Source organism: Littorina saxatilis, linkage group LG13, assembly GCF_037325665.1.
Source record: "Littorina saxatilis isolate snail1 linkage group LG13, US_GU_Lsax_2.0, whole genome shotgun sequence".
Classification (NCBI taxonomy): Eukaryota; Metazoa; Mollusca; class Gastropoda; order Littorinimorpha; family Littorinidae; genus Littorina; species Littorina saxatilis.
The window spans coordinates 23,638,931-23,661,507 of NC_090257.1; the positions used below are offsets into that span (position 1 = coordinate 23,638,931).

Genomic DNA, 22,577 nt, shown 5'->3' on the forward strand with positions numbered 1-22,577 from the left:
CAGGACCGAGTGCTATGTAAATTATGAGCAGTTCTTCCAAACCCATATATAAAACGTGACACTAACACTAACAGCCTGTCCTCGCAAATTGATCCCGAATGTTTTGTTTTGCCATATCGACGATATGGCAGTTCCGGAGCAAAGGATCAACCTTTCTTAGCGAATTTGCGTTTAAACGTGTTTTTCCTATAATAATTATAACAATGCACAGCTCGAAAATATGGCCAAGAACAAATCTACAGTACTTCGAAGAAAGAAGAACGACAACATTCTTGTCCAATAACTTACGACTTGCATTTTGCTGTGTGCGCTGTAAAATCTCCCTACCTTCAAAGCAGACGAAAAGCAGACATCTTCATTTTCTTCCTGGGGAGAAATCGTTGGTCATAAAATCTTGCATGACCCAAACATACTTCTCCACGCTTTCTTTTCTTTTCATAATCAGTTGCTTCGCAAAAAATAAAATGTCATTCTTTTTCTCAACTTGTCAAGTCAGTCAAAACGACCGCAGAACACAGAACTGGGAAATGACACTGATGGGAATACGAAAGATCTTCGATGACGAAAGTATAAATGACGTCATGTGGTCACACCTATCTCGAGAACTAAGCGTCGCTCAGAACCAGCGCTCTTCCATTACATCTCCCAGGCACTGACAAAGAATTTAGAAAAAAGAAGTCTGTCTCGGTGACTTCGTCATAGCAGAAGCAGAAAATAGTAAGGTCACCGGCAGGCTGAGCATGTATCGGTGTCGGATCTCATTAAATTGGGAGATCTGAAAAGGGGTGTTGCACTGTACTTGAGAAGCGAGCGGGCTGCTGTATTTTCGCATCCCTGAGTGTGTGCTTGACTTTGTTGCAGCTGGCACGGCGTCCGGCGACTCACAGATCGGCGCTGTGCACAAGTTCGTCACCCTGGTCCGCGACCTGGAGCCGCGTGACGGGGACGGGGAGAAGACTAGCTGTCCGGAGGGGGAGGGGCCTCCCCCCGAGGTCCACTCCCTCCTCTGTGACCTGGACGACGTGTGGAGTCAGCAATACCCACCGCCCCTATCGTCCCTGCCCAGCAAACCTATCAAAACAGGTAGGGGCTACGGGAACAGCAAATCCAGCTCACCATCCAAAATTGGCACAAAAATAACAGCACTTTCCCTAAAACTCGACTGGAGTACGGTATACTTCCAAAAAAACTCCCTTGAAGCGCACTTCAGGCAGGTTTTCACAAACTCTACAGTTGTGTCGCACCGTTTGATACTAAATGTACTTATGAAGGGTTTCTCCCGCAAAACTCGACAAAAACTCGTAAATAAAGGTAGTATCAAACGTGGCGTCCTACCGTGTCTGCTCGTGAAACCATTTTTGAGTCACTTGAGAAAAAGTGACTCTATGTAATCGGTCAGTGTTAGTCTGTCCGGCCGGCCGGCCGTCTGTCCGGCCGGCCGGCCGGCCGTCCGGCCGTCCGTCCGTAGACACCACCTTAACGTTGGACTTTTCTCGGAAACTATCAAAGCGATCGGGCTCATATTTTGTTTAGTCGTGACCTCCAATGACCTCTACACTTTAACGATGGTTTCGTTGACCTTTGACCTTTTTCAAGGTCACAGGTCAGCGTCAAAGGAAAAATTAGACATTTTATATCTTTGACAAAGTTCATCGGATGTGATTGAAACTTTGTAGGATTATTCTTTACATCAAAGTATTTACATCTGTAGCCTTTTACGAACGTTATCAGAAAAACAAGGGAGATAACTAGCCTTTTCTGTTCAACACACAACTTAACGTTGGGCTTTTCTCGGAAACTATAAAAGTGACCGGGCTCAAATTTTATGTGAACGTGACTCATTGTGTTGTGAATAGCAATTTCTTCCTGTCCATCTGATGCCTCATATAATATTCAGAACTGCGAAAGTGACTCGATCGAGCGTTTGCTCTTCTTGTTCATTCTTATGCTAACTCTTATGCATTACTCTCACTTTCACTTTCTTATTCTAAACTCCTTTGAGTGCGTTTGCATGGTGATTCAAGGTTTTGCCTCTTTACCTCACCGCCAAGGGACGGCCTTGGATACTGCTTTTGACACCATTCCCCTCGACATATCCCAAGGCCATCGGGACCTTTGAACCTTTGGCCAAGGACAATAGTGTACAGAGACTACAGTTACAAGTGATTTTTGACTCATTTGGGTAATTGGTGAGTCTTAGTTCTCATCCGTATCCGTCCGTGGACAACAAACTTGACGTTGAGGTTATCTCGGATGTTTTTCAAGCTGGACCTTTGAAACTGTGCACACTTTTAGGGTTTGATGATGTCCCGACGTGACCTTAGCTTGGTTGACCCTCGTCAAATTTTGGGGTCACAGCGGGGTCATGTTCGATTTATACAAAAACTTAACGTTGAGGTTGTCTCGGATGTTTTTGAAGCTAGACCTTTGAAACTTTGCACACTTCTAGGGATTAAAAAATCTCCGGACTTGACCCAGGTGTGATTGACCCTCGTCAAGATTTGGGGTCACAAGGGGGGGGGGGGGGGTGGGGGGGGGTCATTGTCGATTCGTAAAAACTTAAACGTTGACGTTAATTTTCTTGGTCAAGAAAATTCTGATTCAGGACGTGAACGTGCTCTTGAACATTATTTATGAAGGAGAAGGGGGTGGGGGGGGGGGGGGGGTCATTGTCGATTCGTGAAAACTTAAACGTTGACGTTAATTTTCTTGGTCAAGAAAATTCTGATTCAGGACGTGATCGTGCTCTTGAACATTATTTATGAAGGAGAGGGGGGGAGGGGGGGGGGGGAGGGGTGGGTGTCATTGTTGATTCGCTGCTGTCATCATCATTAGCTGCACACTCTGCGTCACCACCTTCGTCACTGTTGTCACCGTTGTCAAAGTCCGGGTCGCCACGTTGAGGTTAATGTTAGCTCAGGCGTTTTTGACTCACATGCGAAGCAAAAGTGAGTCTATGTACTCACCCGAGTCGTCCGTCCGTCCGTCCGTCCGTCCGTCCGGACGTCCGTCCGTCCGTCCGGAAAACTTTAACGTTGGATATTTCTTGGACACTATTCAGTCTATCAGTACCAAATTTGGCAAGATGGTGTATGATGACAAGGCCCCAAAAAACATACATAGCATCTTGACCTTGCTTCAAGGTCAAGGTCGCAGGGGCCATAAATGTTGCCTAAAAAACAGCTATTTTTCATATTTTTCCCATTTTCTCTGAAGTTTTTGAGATTCAATACCTCACCTATATATGATATATAGGGCAAAGTAAGCCCCATCTTTTGATACCAGTTTGGTTTACCTTGCTTCAAGGTCAAGGTCACAGGAGCTCTTCAAAGTTGGATTGTATGCATATTTTGAAGTGACCTTGACCCTGAACTATGGAAGATAACTGTTTCAAACTTAAAAATTATGTGGGGCACATGTTATGCTTTCATCATGAGACACATTCGGTCACATATGATCAAGGTCAAGGTCACTTTGACCCTTATGAAATGTGACCAAAATAAGGTAGTGAACCACTAAAAGTGACCATATCTCATGGTAGAAAGAGCCAATAAGCACCATTGTACTTCCTATGTCTTGAATTAACAGCTTTGTGTTGCATGACCTTGGATGACCTTGACCTTGGGTCAAGGTCACATGTATTTTGGTAGGAAAAATGTGTAAAGCATGTGAGTCGTATGGGCTTTGCCCTTCTTGTTTAAGGTAGAGCTTTGAAACTTTGAACACTTCAAGGGCTTGATAATCTACCGACATGACCCTAGTTTGGTTGACCCCGGTCACAATTTGGGGTTACAGTAGGGTCATGGTCGTAAGAAAATAAGGTCGAGGTTTTCTCAGATATTTTCGGAGCAAAAGCCTCAAAATTTATAAAAAAAAACAAAAAAACCCTGAACGTTGAGGTTGTCCCGGATGTTTTTGAAGCTAGACCTTTGAAACTTTGCACACCTCTAGGGATTAATAATCTCCGGACTTGACCCAAGTGTGATTGACCCTCGTCAAGTTTTGGGGTCACGCGGGGGGGGGGGGGGGGGGGGGGTCTTTGTGTCGATTCGTAAAAACTTAAATGTTGACGTTAATTTTCTTGGTCAAGAAAATTCTGATTCAGGACGTGAACGACGGACCCAAAGTTACACCAAGATGTATATAGTGGATGTCATACTGTGTTTTTTGTGTGTGTATAATTATAATGATATGCATTTTAAATACATATTTCAACGGAAAAAAAAGAAAAAAAGCTATGGTCTAAGCAAATAGTAACACAATCTTGGGGCAACCAAGGAAAATTGTCTAAGGGTACAAGTAAGAAAAAAGTTTTTCATTAATTTTGATACTATATACTTTTTGAGTGGTAAATGTTGAAGGATGAAAGAAAATATATTGTGAGTGGACGGATGCATGTTATTCATTAAAAGCCCCACAATGATGTGCTTGGCAAAAAAAAAAAAAAAAAAAAAAAAAAAAAAAAAAAAAAAAAAACGTTGACGTTAATTTTATCTCAGGTGTTTTTTAAGCTAGAGCTTTGAAACTTTGAACACTTTAAGGGCTTGATAATCTGCCGACATGACCCTAGTTTGGTTGACCCCGGTCACAAGTTGGGGTCACAGTAGGGTCATGGTCGTAACAAAATAAAGTTGAGGTTTTCTCAGATATTTTGGGAGCAAAAGCCTCAACATTTCACATAATTGTAGGTGTTGATAGTCAGCAGACATGACCAACATTTGGCTTGTTTTGTCAAATTTCAGAGTAAAAATGTTTGCTGGAAAAGATTTTCACCACTGAAAATATCCCCTGAGCTGTAAAGAAAATAAGTCTTGACCTCATCAAGCTATGATGTCACTATTTGGTCACAGCTTAGTGTCTGTTTTTTTTTCTCTGTTTTTTTCTTCAAAGATGTGCAATTTTACAATTTGTCATGCAATGCATAGAAGTCATATATAATAATAGAGTGGATATGACGGATAAAAACATTTATCCTACATACGTGAGAGAGACACCCGTGAGATAATAATCGTTCAAATCACACGTGTGTATATCATGTAATTGAGGTCATGTCAAGCAAGTCTGGCAGGGACTCGTTTTTCCACTGCTTATGATGCCAAAGTCACCGAGACAAACGTCATTATAGAAACAAAAATTGCGCTCGCTAATTACCCTCGATGAATATTTAGAACTAACACGTCACGCCACACTTTCAGAGTGACGTTTCTTTGCTTTGACGTAATAGATTGCACGAGGCTTTAGAAGAGATCGAGGTTCCAAAACAAGCGTCTTCAAGTTTAGCTGCCTCGTCTGCAAGACATTTTCAGTAAAATACACGCAAGTACAGTATGTAGGATAAACAGAATACTACATGGCTTGCTGTGTCGTACCAGATTTACACTCGTTGCTTTTTCAAATAGTGAACAGCTCGCTTTCGCTCGCAGTTCAATATTTAAAAAAAACAGCTCGTGTAAATCTGGTACGACACAACAAGCCATGTAGTATTCTCTATATTCAATACAACATACCATCAATTATAATAAGTGCTGTTCTACAAGGTTTTATTTTTAGTCTTGGCTAGACTATTGGTGATGACAGCATGTTATGATGTCATAGTGTCAGAAATGAGGTCACGCAATTGTCAGAGTACACCTCACCTGCTGTGTCTTGGCCAGCCAAAAATAATTTGGTCAAGAAAATTCTGAAAAAAAAATCACTTGCAACAGTTTGTGCGACCGTGGCGCGTTTCTTTGGCCGCCTACGTAGAGGTTACATGCCGAGTCTCAGTGATTATTAAAAATAATGGTCGAAGTTGGCGGATCATGAAAAATGCGAGCTTCAGCGAGCTTTTTCATGACCGCGAACTGAGACCATTATTTTTAATAATCACTGAGACGAGGTGTGTAACCTCTTTATTCCTCCTTTCTTCAGTTATTCAAAGAAAACAGGAGTTTTTGTGCGAAAGTTTGATCGAATCCGAATCACTCAACCAGTCAACCTGCGCAGGCGATCGATTAATGCGCGGTTGTATAGTTCCGTGCAAATCATTCCATTCTGTTAACACTTCTTGTCAGTTTCCCTGTTTTAGACTAAAATCAAGTACACAGATATGCTGTTATTCTGCTGTGGCGGTAAAGGCAGATATTGTGTGTTCTGTTTATGTTTTAGTATCGTTTCGGATAATGTTCTTTCGTCAAATGGGACTAGCAGACGAACTTTTGCACCCGTGTTCCAACGTTAATTACTGTATGAAGTTCAGTTTTCTGGGGAAAATAGTGTATGAAACCGCTTTATGTTGTTTAAATTGATGAGATGTGTGCATTTGGTTGCGTGTGATCTGTTTATAAAATGAAATATTGTTGAAAACTGACCGTCGGATTGCAGTCAGTGTTGTCGAAGAAACTGCGTTAAAAGAAGGGGAACTACTCTTGTCGGCAAGAGTATGAGTTACTTGCCTTGGGAATCTGCTTGTGATGAACGGTGTGTGCACGGCAGATCTAGATTCAGAAAACAACCTAACTCATGGATTTTATATGGAGATTCATGTGTTCAGGCCTGTAGTTGTTAATTTAAATGCGGTATGTTTGTATTGTTTGCTCCAGAGATGTATATTTCGTACGTATAGAGCGTTCGGAACTTTTCAGTCGCAAAAGTAGTACCAAAACAGAACAGCTTCTCAACCCATTGCACTATCGAGGATTCAGGCTGTTGCTGGCTCGTTATTTGTTTGGTTGCTGGGTCATTATCGAAAAATAACTAGCTCTACAAGTTTACAGAGGTAAAGAAGCAGAGGGGGGAATAATGTACAATACTGGCCACTGTAAGTGTATGGGTCTTGTCTTTATTACAGGTAACAAGTCTTACGACACTATTCTCCCCGACCTGCCTGCTCTAGCTTAACGGCCCCTGAACCTGATTCCAAGGCGGGACGGGACGGCCCAGAATGATCTTTTATTCCCGCCAGTTTGCATTGCCGATACCACGATGTGATGCAGGTTTTCTGTCTTTGTCCCTTGCAGGTAAATGTCTTTCTCTCAGACCTGGCTACCCGAGACTCCTCAGGGCATCTGAACTAACACCACAGGACATTCTGTGCAAATTTGTGCTGGCGATCTGTACAGGCGACACCACGATGTGATGCAGGTTTTCTGTCTTTGTCCCTTGCAGGTAAATGTCTTTCTCTCAGACCTGGCTACCCGAGACTCCTCAGGGCATCTGAACTAACACCACAGGACATTCTGTGCAAATTTGTGCTGGCGATCTGTACAGGCGACACCACGATGTGATGCAGGTTTTCTGTCTTTGTCCCTTGCAGGCAACAAGTCTTACGACACCTTTTTCTCAGACCTGGCTACATGAGACTCCTCAGGGCATCTACACTTCAACACCACAGGACATTCTGTGCAAATTTGTGCTGATGATCTATACATGCGAGACCACGATGTGATGCTGGTTTTCTGTCTTGGCCTGGACAGGTTGTTAATAGTTGACATGATCGGTCACACGGGCATAACAGGTTTCTCCCTTCACGTTTCTATCTTTGTCCCTTGCAGGTAACAAGTCTTACGACGCCATTCTCCCTGACCTGCCTGCCCTAGGCTACCGGCCTCTGAACCTGATCGCCAAGGGACGGTCGGGCACACTGCTGCTAGCCCAGGACATCAGGGAGAGCACGTGTCGTCGGGACTCCGAGTGCAAGCCCGTCGCCATCAAGCTCCAGTCTGGCAGGAAGCGCAAGCAGCCCGCCAACCTCAGGTAACCAAAGGCTTTAACCTGTTCGCTGCCAGAAAATATTTGTTTACAAAGCTCATGGGAAAGCGTGGATAGATTGTTGATAGTTTACTTGATCGTTTACACGGACAGAGAAGGTTTGCCAACCGCTCTGAGCAGGGTTTAAAGTTACTGAACTTGTCACGTTCAGGTGCACGGAGCCCCTCTGGCAGCTGTCCGTTTGAGAAAATACCAACTTTCATTGACTTTCATGTAAGGAGTCAAGAACTGCAATGGGAAAGCGTGGATATATTGTTGAGAGAGAGAGAGAGAGAGAGAGAGAGAGAGGGAGAGAGAGAGAGAGAGAGAGAGAGAGAGAGAGAGAGAGAGAGAGAGAGAGAGAGAGAGAGAGAGAGAGAGACACACACACACACACGAACACACACACACAGTCAAACACACTAACACACAGACAGTGAAATACAGACGTGGCCATGGTTTATCTTCAAGCATCGTGACGACTCTTGTCGATCCTAATGTATTCAAATGAAACCTCTCCCAACTGGTGTCAGGAAGGACATTACGGAGGAGATGCTGATCCACCAACGCCTGCAGCACAGCAGCGTGGTCAGTCTACTGACCACCATCAGCTACCAGGGTCGTCTGGGACTGGTGCTGGAGTTCTGCGACAGCGGTAACCTGGAGCAACTCCTCCGTGCCCACTCCGCTTGCTTCATCCCCGAGTCCGTGGCCAGGAGGTACCTGTCTCACCTGCACGCCGCGCTGGAGTATGTCCACCTGTCAGGTAAGGAAGGAGGGAGACTGGGTGGTGGGGGGGGGGGGGGGGGAGGGAGGGGGAGAGAAGGAGAGAAAAAAAAAGTGGGTGTGGGTGTGCGTGTGGCACGGGCTGAGGTACATGAGAAAGTTATCAACCGGGTGGAAGCCAGCCGCGTTGTTGAATTGGTTGACATTGAGATTTGCTGTGATTTCAACGAATCAGACGCCGCGGTTCTGTTCTCTCCTGTTTGGGTGGCACCCACTTTAGCTTCGTGCATCTTAGCCCAGGAGTCTCACCTGCACTCTGCGCTGGAGTACGTTCACCTGTCAGGTGGGACGGTTTGTGTTCTATGGCGTGTGTGTGTGTGTGTGTGTGTGTGTGTGTGTGTGTGTGTGTTTGTGCGTGTGTGTGTGTGTGCGCGTGTGTGTGTACGTGCGTGCGCGTGAGCACGCGCGCGCGCGCGCGCGCGTGTGTGTGTGTGTGTGTGTGTGTGTGTGTGTGTGTGTGCTCGCGCGCATGAGCGTAAGTGTGTATGTGTGTGTGTGTGTGTGTGTGTGTGTGTGTGTGTGTGCGTCCGTACGCGGGTTTGTGTGTGTGAGCGTGTTTTTGTGCGCGCGCGTGCACATGCTACTGTCCTCTGTTATGCCAACTACAGGAGTGGCCCACCGTGACCTGTGTCCAGCCAACATCCTGGTCAGCGCGGACAACACCCTCAAGCTGGCCGACTTTGGTCACGCCGCCTACTACAGGACAGGGGACCCCCTCTCGGAGGACTATTGCTGCGGCACGCCAGGCTATCAGGTAAGGATAAGGAGACGATGTCATATAGTCCTGTGAGGTCAGTTACTATCGACTTCACAGGGTCCAGCATCCACCGATTGCTAGGTGTACGGCTGTACGGCTATTGGCTATTTGGAAATGCGCTTACTATACACACTCTGCTGTGCACTAATATCTGAATGCTGCTTGTTGCTTAGCCAGCGAAATAACGCTTACTCAGCTAAGACAGTACTAACGCGATGGCCAATGGAATTTGTAGCAGAGCTATATCCCCGCCCCAAGTAAGTGTGTGTGTGTGTAGGTTGGTGGTGGTGTGGGGGGGGGGGGTGGTGGTGGAGAGGGGAGTCACCCCATCTACTAAATGACAGGGGGGAGGGGGGGGAGGGGGGAGGAGGGGGGGGGGGATAAGGCGCTGATGTCTAGGATTACCCCAAAATGGGACAAAGGTGGTTGGCCGGATCGACACTCGTGCGCTGAGTGGGAATCGAAAAGAGAGAGAGGGAGAGAGAGAGACAGAGACACAAAGAGACAGAGAGAGAGAGACAGAGACAGAGACAGAGACAGAGAGAGACAGACAGAGACAGAGAGAGACAGAGATAGACAGAGATAGAGAGAGAGAGATGCACACACGCACGAACGGATAACGAGGGAAATACGAGCCGTAACTGTCTCTCGAATTGGACGAGCGACTCGCATGTTCCGTCATGCCCTGACATGGGAACAAAAACATGTTAATCTCCAATTACCCGAATTTCATGTGAAGATATCCTTCCTTTCTCGGAGGTAAACTCGCAAATACCATCTCACGCACGAAAACACATCTAGAAACACAGCGACAATTGGGCAAACAGGCAGAAAGGCAGGCCTGCTTTCAAGCTCTAGCTGTGTGTGTCTGCTCGTTGTGTTCGAACAAGCGCGTTCTGCCATTATTATTGTCAAATAAACCTGGTAATTCAAGAAAATGTGAAAGGAAGAAGAAGACAAAATAGGCCTACACACGAGCGAGCGCACAGTTTTGTGAGCAAATGAAACCTTTACCTGTCTGTTATGTCTGCATGTCGCGGAAGCGCGGAACAAAGACATTGTTTTGATATTTTATTACCGAAACAATTTTGTTTGCATTCACAGTCCGTGCTCATTCCCCCTCCTGCAAAATAACCCGCGCTAGTAAAGACAGACAGACAGGCATGCAGGCAGGCAGGCAGGCAGGCAGGCACTCACTGACGCACACACACACACACACACACACACACACACACACACACACCTACAGACAGACAGACAGACAGACAGAGAGGGGTGGGGGGGGGGGGGTGGTGGTAGTTCGATCTTGATGAGGCTGTTGCATCTACGAGCGTCGTTGAAACAAACTAGCTTACAAGAGAAAACGTCACCCACTAACCTCTGTTTTCTCCATTGGGAAAAGTGATAGGATTTCAGGGTTTATAGGCTTTGGCCGTGAACGAGCGTCCTATACGCGAACTCGATCAAATGAGAGGAATTAACACCCAATGTCTTTTGTGTTTTATACAGTTAAAGAATAAACTCTGTCGATCTATCCGTAGCACACGCACACTCTCACACACAGACACACACGCACGCACGCACACACTCTTTCATGTACGAACACACGCGCGCAAACACGCACGCACGCACGCACGCACGCACGCACACACACTCACACATACACACACACACACACACACATACACACATACACACGAGAGAGAGAGAGAGAGAGAGAGAGAGAGAGAGAGAGAGAGAGAGAGAGAGAGAGAGAGAGAGATGGTACAATGTAGTTAACGAGACTGTTGCACTCGGCGAGCAACTATCATGCACAGCGGCAAACGAGAGCAATTGACACCGGGCAACCTGTGTTTTCCCAACAGGCAAAGCCCGACAACACACACGCAGACACACACACACACACACGCACACACACACACGCGCAAGATAAAGTATGGGAGTCGATAATGAGCAAAAGGACGGGCGATCATTTGTCTTCATTAGAGTTTTTTGCAATCAGCGGCACCCAGAGGCCACTGCACCTCCTCTTTTTGCAAAGACTCTTTTAGGCCCTTTATTGAATGCTCGCGTGTCCTGTGATGCACTCTTTCCTTCTCTATCCATCATCTGTCTTTTTACACCCCCGGTATAGGGGTGTGTATAGGATTCGGTCGATGTGTTTTTTTGTTTTTTTTGTTTTTGTTGTTGTTGTGTGTTTGTGTGTTTGTGTTCGCATATAGATCTCAAGAATGAACGGACCGATCGTCACCAAACTTGGTGAACAGGTTCTATACATTCCTGAGACGGTCCTTACAAAAATTGGGACCAGTCAAACACACGGTTAGGGAGTTATTGGTGGATTAAGATTCTACAAGGACTTATAGAGGGACATAATAATGGTCAAAGGGAAATAACCTTCTCAGTTGGTGGCAGTGAGAATGGTTATTTCCCTTTGACCAACGGGGGTGTTTTTCCTACCTCCGAGGAATTTCTTGTTCTTTTTGTATCCCGGTTTGTTTCTCAGTTTTTCTGTTTCTGTGTCTGTGTCTTTCTCTCTGTTACCGCCTTCCCCTATCTCTGTCTGTGTTTTTCGGTCTGTTTCTACCTGTGTGTGGTTCCATGTCTGTGTCGGAGTGTCGGTGTGTGTGTGTGTGTGTGTGTGTGTGTGTGTGTTTCTCTCTCTTAATCTCTCTCTCTCTCTCTCTCTCTCTCTCTCTCTCTCTCTCTCTCTCTCTCTCTCTCTCTCTCTCTCTCTCTCTCTATACACCCCCGGTATAGGGGTGTGTATAGGTTTCGCTCGATGTGTTTGTTTGTGTGTTTGTGTTCGCATATAGATCTCAAGAATGAACGGACCGATCGTCACCAAACTTGGTGAACAGGTTCTATACATTCCTGAGACGGTCCTTACAAAAATTGGGACCAGTCAAACACACGGTTAGGGAGTTATTGGTGGATTAAAATTATACAAGGACTTATACAGGGACATCTTCATGGTCAAAGGGAAATAACCATTCTCACTCAGTCACTGCCACCAACTGAGAAGGTTATTTCCCTTTGACGGGGGTGTTTTTCCTACCTCGTAGGAATTTTTGTGTTTAATTTTCTTCTCCTTTGCCCCTCTGACTTTTCTGTTAATCCAAAAACCTGTGCCCCTCTTCCCTTACAACTTTCTTTAGAATACACCCCCCCCCCCCCCCCGACCCACCTTCCCCTCCCGTGTCTCCTTTCCCCGCATGTCCTCCTTGTTTTTCTCGGTTCTAAATCTTCTTTGTCTCTGACCCGCATGTCTACATCACTTCGTTCGACTTCTCTTCGAGATCCTCCCACTGTAGGTTTTTGCAGTTCCCACCCCCCCCCCCCCCCCTCTTCCCCTCCCCTCCACTCCTCCCATATTTTCTCTCCCCTTTTGTCTCTTCTTCATGAACATAGATTTAAATTGCAAGTTTCATCGTATTTTTGTTTTTTGTCTTTTATTTCTCGCTCTCACGCACAGTCAACATTGTTCTTCTGCTTATTGAACTGGCGTCTCTCCGCAGGCCCCCGACCTGGTGATGAAGATGCCCAACGACCCTCGAGGAGGGGACCTGTCGGGCCTGAGCTGAGAGGCACGAGAAAGTTACCACCCCGACGGGAGCCAGCCGCGGAGCAGGATTGGTTGAAATCTCACACACACACACACACCTCAGTTTCAACCAGTCTGACCCCGCGGCTGGCTCCCGTTGGGGGTGGTAACTCTCTCGTGCACCTCCATCCAGGGCTCTGCGCTGATGATCATGATGGGATAAGGCTATTTATTGAACCCATTCTCCAGTTACTTGTTTGTTGAGTAATTTTACTGGCATCTCTCCGCAGGCCCCCGAGCTGGTGATGAAGACGTTCTATCACTACTAAAAATATCCACTGAGCTATCAAGGAAATAAGTCTCTGCTTCATCAAAATATGATTTGTTGAAACCATTCTCTCCATTTACTTGTTTGTTGAGTAAACTGTACTGGCGTCTCTCCGCAGGCCCCCGAGCTGGTGATGAAGACTCCTTACGACCCGCGCGGAGGGGACCTGTGGGGCCTGGGCTCGGTGCTCTACGTCATGGTGGTGGGTCGCCTGCCGCACGGACGCATCAAGGACGAGCAGGAGGCGAGGTCACTGCGACCTCTGCAGTTCCCGGAGCCGCACGTGCTGGTGCTGAGCCGTGAGGTCCAGGAACTGCTGAGGGGCATGCTGGCTTACGTCCCTTCCGCACGGTGAGTAGCCAGGATGGGAGTGAAAGGAAAACGGGAATGAGGTGGAGGGGGGTGTGCTGGTGGGAGGGGATGGGTGGAAGATTTGTTGAAGAACTGCTGAGGGGCATGCTAGCTTACGTACCTTCCGCACGGTGAGCAGCCAGGCGGGGAGTGGAAGGAAAACGGGAATGAGGTGGAGGGGGGTGTGCTGGTGGGAGGGAATGGGTGGAAGATTTGTTGAAGAACTGCTGAGGGGCATGCTAGCTTACGTACCTTCCGCACGATGAGCAGCCAGGCTGGGGGTAGGACTATGAGTTGTGGAGAGACACGGGGATGAGGTGAAGGGGGGTGTGGGAGGGCATGGGGGGGGGGGGGGGGTGTTTAGCAGATTTGTCGAGGAACTTCAGAAGGGCATGTTAACTTTTCGTCCTTCCGCACGACGAGCAGGTGCGGGTGTTGTTGTAGATTTTTTTTGGGGGGTGGGGTGGGGTGGGGGGGGAGGGGGGGCGACGGGGGGCTTTTGGTGGCAGATTTGTGAGAAACAGGGGCGAGGTTCATAAGCCAGAGCCACAGTCGACTTGGCACGTGCAGAATCTTTGGTAAGCCTCGGTATACACTTAAAAACGTGGCTCACGTAAAACACCCCTCAAACACGACGTTTTGCGGATGACACTTGAATGACAGACAAAAGAGGAAATTATGTGAGAGGATTGCTAAAAGCGCATTTTTGTACATCTGGATTCGACATTGCGGAATAATCTTTATTCACCTCCTATCAAGAAACTTAAATGTTTGGGCACCCGAGGCAGAAAAACATCAAGTGAAAACATTCACTGCATAATTATATAAATTATATATATCCCTTAGAGCATTCTCACCCCCTCCCCCTTCCTTTGTCAAGCTACAAAATGTTCTCCTTTTGGCTTGACAATTAAAATTCTGCCGCAGGATGAAGGTAATTAGAAAGATCGTGAGAAGTTGCCAGAGAATTTCAAAAGAATCTGGAATCTGGATTTGGTTTTGAGTTTCTTGTTTCATCGTGCTGTTTTATCCCCTTTGAAAACGCCTGCAGATCTAAGAATATGAGTCATCATCCAATAAGTCCTTCATCTGTTCAAACTGACATATTATGCCTCGTTCCTGCTGTCTTACTTTAAACAAGATTTTGTTCCGAGAACATGGGGTTGCATATATTGCACATCGGGAACAATTGGGATCACACAGCAAGCTAAGCTTATACTAAGTGTGGTTACATATTAACATCCAGATAGGAATTATTTTTCATGTGTTGTCAAATGTCAAAAGAGTATCCTTGTTAGAAATGTCAAACAAAATAAAGAATATGACAACAGACTCAAAGGAGGTAAACGAGGACGGGACAGTGATTTGTCTTTGGATTAGGCCCCCCCCAAAAAAGGTGTGGTTACGGTAACATAGCCAAAAAAAAATAGGGTAGGAAGGTAGGCAATCACTTTTTTGTTTTTAAACTTTTTTTTCTAATGTGTACAAATTAAACCTACTTGACAGGGAAATAAGTGTGCGACTCGGGCGCTTTCGCTTTCATTGCGTTTTCTGCACTCGTTTTCTTGGTTTTTGTGGTTTTTTTTTGACAAATGCAATAAAAAGTTATAGGGTCGGCCCCTAAAAATAGGGGAGGTCGGGTTACCCTAACCACACTATTTTTTTTTAGGCCTTACAACAATATCGGCGTGTATAGCTATTCTGATGAACACGTGGGGGAATTCGGGGGCTGTGATTGGATGGTCTCTTCCGATCATCAAAGCATAATGCTGCGGAAGTCGGCCATTTTTCTCAATATCCAAAAGCATATTGTCAATAACAAAGACGCATGGTTCCGGTTTCTTCCACGTGTATAAAGTACACGCATACCTCGCCAGGTTTGTTTCTGTGACTAGTCGACAGACGATGCCATTTGCTTTGTGTGTGTTTTTGTTGTTGCTTACTGTACATGACATACATTACGTGTAAAATCCAGTTCTTTAACAGGCAACAAACCTTGCAAATTTCCAGAAGCTGCAATCTGAAGCGACCTATCTCTGATTCTAGCAGACGATCTCTCCAATGTTTAACACAAAATCAGCAAACTCTCCTGTCACATAGAACGTCCATTGTATTCACGACTTTCCGACCTTGACATTGTAGTGGGGGTCAAGTGGGCGTCGGCATCATTGTCCAATCAGAAATTTTGATGCGCTTCCGCTTCCTGTCCCGCCCAGTCTGCGCAAAAGAAATGGCGCAAAACTGTTTGCGCGGAAAAAGGTGATGAAAAAAAGAGCACAACCTGGTTTGATAACCAAATGATTGCGATCTTGCATTAATTCTAGCATCATTTAATGTGGAACAACGACACATCTGATAAACAAATAGCCAGTTTGTTACCAACATGAGAAACTAGGGTTTAGAATCGAAGCGGTAAACCCGGACGCTGTTTGTACACGTAAATCCGGAGAAGCTATCGAAGTAGGTGACATGTCGTTTCACTCCGAGTGTGCCAGCACCGGCCCTCTACCCGCCAAACCCCCGGCAAGTTCGAGTTTGCTAGCTAAAATTGCTGCTAGTGCTGCCTTGTCTAGATCTGGAACTTTTTCAATTGGATTTTTTCTCTCTATTATACTGGAATAAGTGGATGCTTTTCTAGATCTAAGCATCGACCGAATTAGATAATGATGTTCCTTGCATTGCATTCTCCTAAATCTGTTATTCTAACCAGTTTGTTTAAGAATATAATTGTTCGTTTTTTGTTGATAAGCTTACAAGATTTTTTCTTTTTTAAGTAAGTGGTTTCACACGTACAACATGAGACCCACATGCACTAGACAATGGAAGTTGAGGTCCTCGTTCAATACCACAAATGCCAGTATTATACTTCAGACTCCTTTTGGAGGAATGTGTGGGGTTTGGGTGTTGAACTTGAAGTGGCAGATTGTTTGCACAGGTATGAATGTTCGTACGTTCGTACGTGCACGCATGTATGCAGGCATATGTTTGTCAAGCAGGAACATGCAACATTTTGTTGACCGTATGTGAGTGCGTGTGTAATAAAACCAACGACAAACAATACAAAAAGCTCCAGCTCTGCTTCTTCACCAGTCACAGACGCATTGCGTTGTTCAGCTTTCCAGAAATATATTAACTCAGTCAGAACCGGCTTCATGAATATTTTATTTCAGGAAAAAGTCAATCGAATCTACACAAAAAAAGGTTATTGCGTTGTTCTGTCTTTGAGACTGTATCACGTAATATTGAGCTACTAGAAGAAACATGTCTGTGGCATAGTTTGACCCAACAGATAGAGAAGTCAACAGAGGTATTCTGCCGTCAGCAGCTTTATTGCTGTTTTGAATTTGATCTTGCATAATTTTATTACATAATTTTGCAACACACAAAGAAATCGTAATTGAATATTTTACGCAAAATTGAATAATTCGCAAACATGTTTGTATGAACAAATATTATTTTAAGAAAATATGAGTGTGAGGATGGACGTATTTTGAGTGAAGTAGCAGAAATTCTTTTTAAGTTCTTTAGCTACATGCACACGTTCTGTTAATTACGTTCTTAGCAGGGAGATCCAGATTAATAATACTGCTGTGACAGGTTGTGGTTTCCATACACACTTTGAATACAGGAAAACAAAAACAAAAACACAGTTAAAAAAAAATGTGCACATAATTATGATTAAAATATTAAAGTGTACAGAATAAAAGCAAGATATGTACAAAAACAAATCTCGTGGTTCTCTTGTCAAACCCACTGTAGTAAGCACAGAATAGGAGAGAAGATTTTGGAGAAGGTGGCTTAACCTACTGAAGTAAATGATCAAGAGGATTCTAAGCATCCAGTGCTAAAGCTCTCAAATCACAAGACATACACACTTGTTGTGGCTATCCGAACTGTTGATTTAAAAAACCATACCTACAAATTGTAAACATCTATTACAAAATTATATATATTGTATGGATCTGTCTTTGTAAAATATACTGTACAGAAAATTTTAAATAATCTGCACAAATCTCGTGGTTCTCTTGTCAAGTAGTAGGCACAGAAAAAACCAAAAAAAACCCTGTGTTTTGTCTTGTAAATTATACTTTACTAAATGTGTACAGTATTCTAAGAAAAGAAAAATGTTTCCTTTTTATCATATCAATTGCCTCCCTTGAATTTTATTTGTAAAATAATTCTGAGAAAAAAAGCTTTCTACTTAAAAGCAGTGCAATCAAGAAAATGGGTACAACCTGTGTGTATACCTTTATTCCTTATTCTTTTTATTTAACTGAGGATGTCACTACGCAGTTTTACTGATTAAAAAAAAAAATCGCTTCAAATTATCTCCCTTGAACAAACACTTCTTTTTACAATTAAATTTTGTTTACACGAAGAGGTAGTTTTAAGGGTATATATACAAGAAAACAATATTGCAACCTTAGATGTATTTACATTTGGATTAATTCCATTAAAAAAAAAATCAAACTATAAATGATAAATCAAAATAAAACAGATTTTGGGGCTGTGCACAAGCTGATAGGATTAAACACGAAAGCCGTACCCAGGAATCGTCAAATACTTTTGCTAACAGCTATACTTAAACATAAGAAAATATGATCTGCATCTCTTGTTATGAAGATGATGGCACTGGTCCACCGAAGTGCATGCCATATATGCTTTACTGTGCGCTCTCCCTCTCAATGGTCTTTCTCTGGCTGACTCGATTCTGAGGAGATAAAAGAAAACACATTCAGTACAAGCTGTAAAAAATAACAACAAAACTAGTATTACTTAAAGTAGCTGCTGGTTTCTGAGTATTTGATTGAAGGCCCAATCCGACTTGTAAGAAGTTTGCCCGACTGTCGCAGATTTGGTCAGGTAATTAGATGGAGTAAAATCATGCCTCAATTTGGTAACATACAAACTGCAATATTCTAAGGCTGTGAGTGAGAGAATACATCGGCGCCACCTTTTAAAAACTTTCTTTTTGTGTGTGCGCATGTTTTAGTGCCAAAAATGAATAGGCCGAGTGCTCTCTCTGCAAAACTTGTGTGAAGCTTCAGAGCTCTATCAATGGTTTGAAAGAAAAAACATACTTTTCCATTTTTGACGTTCTTGTTCCCTTCCCTGTGAAATTTACTGTCCGTAGGTTACCGGATTTTGTTAATGTCCGTGAAAACCTCAACTTTTCATTGCTGAGTGCCTAGTGATAGCTATCCCCCTCAACGACCTAGCACTGCTGAATCCTGATTCTTCCCATTGTTTGATTCTGTAAGGAAATTGTGTAGTTGGTAGTTATGTGAGCTTCGTCTTGGGGGGTGGGGGGGGGGGGGGGGGGGTGGGGTTATTAAACTATCAGATCACAAAGTAAGACTTCATTGTAATGTGCAGATATTTGTTCAGGTGCCCACCATTTTCTATGTGAAAACATGTTGCTAACTAACATGAACCCAACCATAGAACGTGATGTAGGTGAGTAGCCCATCTAGAAAAAAGAACCTGTTCTAATTCGGAATTAGAACAGGTTCGTTTTTCTAGATGGGCTACTCACCTACATCACGTTTCATGGTTGGGTTCATGTTAGTTAGCAACATGTTTTCAAATTCTCATCAGGCAATCACGGCTGACACTAAACACAGAACAGGTGGGAAAGACATAATTCAATTTACTCACCTTCCTTGCATTGTGAGACTGGCCATATGAATCTGCTGAAGTAGTTCCTGCACATATTTAATCAAATATTCATCTTAATAACGTGTTAATATCGCTTGTTCTAGCAAATCAGACTTGACAGTTTTCTGAAGGCTTGCACAATTTAAGAGCTTGCCTGTCCCCAATCATTACAATAAGAAACAACATCTAGTATGCAAGTATTTTCAGGGTATGAAGGTTTTAATATAATGTCGGTTCTTCTGGGGGCATGGAGAAACACCTTACACAAAGTAGAACATACACAACAAATTTCAAACAATTGAGGTCACACCATAGTTTTACTCACAAACAAACAACAGCAATACAATAAACGGTCTGCAAACGCCTACATGTTGTCTACACTAGGTATAAAGAAGCACATGAAGACGGGCTTTGTCAAGTAGACCATTATAGCGAATGAGCAACAGCTGATGATCCAGACCACCAAATTGACATGATTTCCCCTTATTCAGTTTGTGATTGTAGTCATATTGACGATGCATGACTTCAATTTTTCTAAGTAAGTCTCTTGGTGCGTTTACGGATACATTCATTGTCACAATTACGACATGCTAATGTCTAACCTGGGTAAACTTCAATTCATGACTTTTTTTAACTGGCATAGACATTATGAGCATACCAGAATTATTTTCCTGTTAGACTGTCTTCTTCTTTTTCTTCTTCTGCGTTCGATATTCATGGCTGTCATATCGTCAGGTCAGTGGCTGCCATGAAGTCTGCATAAACCAATTAAATAAATAATTAAGGAAAAAAAACACCCTTACATCATAATAAATCAGAACCACCAAAACCACCCCCCACCCATCCAATAAAACCTGCATACAAAAACACTTCAAAATAAAAAAATGAAAACATTTAATTCCATTTCAAAAATATAAAAGTTGTTATGCTTTATTTTCATTATCTCTTTACACACACAAAAATTGCTGTGCAAATCTTTTTACAAAAATCAATGCCCGAGACACCAGTAAACTGTTTATGTTGTTGACCTTGTAGCTTTTCAGTTTAAGAGGCTGTTCAAAAAACCGTTTCCCTGGAATCTGCACTTTGATAACCATGAATAATACCGTAGGGAAAATATTACATCACCAAGACCTAAAAAATAACACCAACCGATACTCCTCACCCTTATTTCACCCACTATGCCAACCCAAAGACTGGAAAATGATAATCAAATACAGAATGAACAAAAATGCTTGATTTCATTTCTTCAATGATAAGTTGAAAATCTTCATTCTTCATAATAATGTTATTGACATAATGTGTAATTGCCACAATTTACAATTTTTTGTGAAAAAATGATGCGATAAAAATCAAAGGGAAAACATTTGTTCATATACTGATACCTTATTTACCTTGTGGCTTGTGTGCCCCAGGTTTAGGAGCTGCTCAAACGTCCATTGCTCCTCAGTCTGCAAGAAATTAAGCGATGGCCTGAAGGAGAATGGAAAAAAATCCTTTGTCAGCACCCTGTGTATGTGTGTGGGTGGGTGTTTTAGATAAATAGGCAGGGTGGGGGGTGTGTGGGTGTGTGCAATAGGTACCACGCCTAATGCAGTCTGCAAAACAAGTGCAACACTTCTACAGAGCTTTTATGATACAAAGCTTCAAATAAGAAACACATTACAATCAAATGAAAGCTGAGCCTGTCATTGCAAAATAAGAAGGAATATACAACAATCCAGTGGCATGTAAAATATTGTTCCTTCAGAAAGATGGCTCTGACAGCAGAAACAATTTAACTTGAAGTTTGAGTCAAAAATTATTTCTCTACATTAGCGAACGTAGGCTACTTGCAGTTATACCCCTCACACATGAAATATCCACAGATTGAATAACAGTTTGTTCCCAATGTTGCTTCCGTGTATCGGTTAGATCCATCTCGGTTAGATCCATCTGCAGAGTACGGATTGTCATCCGTTTAAAAAGGAAAAACAATCAGAACTTGTCATCAGTGATCAACCTACCTTGCAAGAGTGGGGTGAAACACTCACTTCCTGCCAACATGTCTGCAAAAAAAGGAAACAATGCCAATGAAAGCTTAAAATGATTCTTGTGTTCAATATGTGTACACGTGCTTCATTTCTGGGGTGAAAGTGTAAAATATATCGATGGATTGATAGAACAATATAGCCTCAAGTTCACCGCACCAAAAAATACTTATCAATCAACATTGTCATCACTCGATCAGCTATTCCATCTCTTTCATGTGTGTGTGTGATGGTGTGAGCTTGTGTGTGTTTGTGTACGTGTGTGTTTGTGTACGTGTGTGTGTGTGTGTGTGTGTGTGTGTGTGTGTGTGTGTGTGTGTGTGTGTTTGTGAACAAGCTTTGAAAAACGTATGTTTACTTTGCTCTAGATCTACTGATTTTCGTAGGCGGAGACTTCTCTGCCGTGAGGGCGGCTTCGTTTCCCTGGCAGAATTCAACATCTTGTACAGATCTGCCGGTGATTTTCTTTTCCTCCGCTTCGTGAGTCACTTGATCCACAGATTTAACGAACATTGAATGTTCTTTTAGTTCTTGTGACGGAAGTACAATCAAGGAATTAAGTGGGCATTCCTGAGTCCTCTGCTGGCTTCATGTCCACAAAGTAAATCGCACAAACTTGCAGGGTTTGGGGGGTAGTTTATTACTTTGAAGAAGAACAGCTAGTCGTCGCTGCCCGTTCAGCATTCTTCGCGCGACTTTTGCAGAGGAAGGCATATTTAGTTTTTTTTCCTGCTGAATGTTGCCAGGGTGCACAAACTGAGAAAGCATTCCCGATTTTCCACAATGTTCTACTTCTTTAGAGTCTTTTGCACAACATGATTTATAACTGCCAGTGTACGTCTAATTCATGATGCCTACCTGACAGCTGGGTCAAAAGTTACGTTCGAGAAAATACTCGAACTAAGTTCCAAACAACTCGAAGAGCAGACATGTAACATGTGGGATTTTGGCAAGCGGAAACGACGTAGATCTAATGTCATGCAAGGGTGTGGGAATGTCAAGGCCAGTTTTTGACTGGTTTTGAACTGAAGTTGGGCTCCGAATGGAAATAAACACTTCCTCCAGCTGCGCGACCCATTGATAACAACAGTTGGAACTGGTCGGAAGATGAACAGGTCTTGTGAACTGGCTACACACTGTTACGGTTCAAGTTTAAGGTCAAAGTAAACACTCAACTGAGGTGGCAGGTAATGGCGGACTTGACTTCCTTCATAACCAAATATCACTCTTCTGACAAAAAAACGCAAATGCTATGTTAAACCGGAAAATACGTAAACCGGAAATGAAAGCGCATCAAAACCAAAATGGCAGCCCCCATGAAATCCGAAAGGTCACGGAAAAAAGTCGTGAATAGTGCAATGTTGAAATGAAGTTACCGGTCTGAAACATTTAGTC

General features: G+C 43.7%; 1 protein-coding gene and 1 long non-coding RNA gene across 3 annotated transcripts in view; one reads left to right on the forward strand and one right to left on the reverse strand.

The window, feature by feature from the left end:
• LOC138945320 (uncharacterized) overlaps positions 1–22,577 on the forward strand; it is a 44,025-nt gene that overhangs the window by 3,224 nt on the left and 18,224 nt on the right. For both annotated transcript variants that reach the window (XM_070316740.1, XM_070316741.1), the window contains exons 2-6: positions 862–1,083; positions 7,533–7,734; positions 8,262–8,494; positions 9,123–9,268; positions 13,262–13,494. In XM_070316740.1, coding sequence (XP_070172841.1) covers positions 862–1,083; positions 7,533–7,734; positions 8,262–8,494; positions 9,123–9,268; positions 13,262–13,494 — 1,036 coding nt within the window. The remainder of the gene's footprint in view (positions 1–861; positions 1,084–7,532; positions 7,735–8,261; positions 8,495–9,122; positions 9,269–13,261; positions 13,495–22,577) is intronic.
• On the reverse strand, positions 16,641–21,429 carry LOC138945321 (uncharacterized). Its single transcript, XR_011448956.1, has 5 exons — positions 21,159–21,429; positions 20,547–20,625; positions 19,811–19,907; positions 19,153–19,199; positions 16,641–18,205 (listed from the first exon to the last, which is right to left on the reverse strand). It is a non-coding gene; the product is annotated as an uncharacterized lncRNA (long non-coding RNA).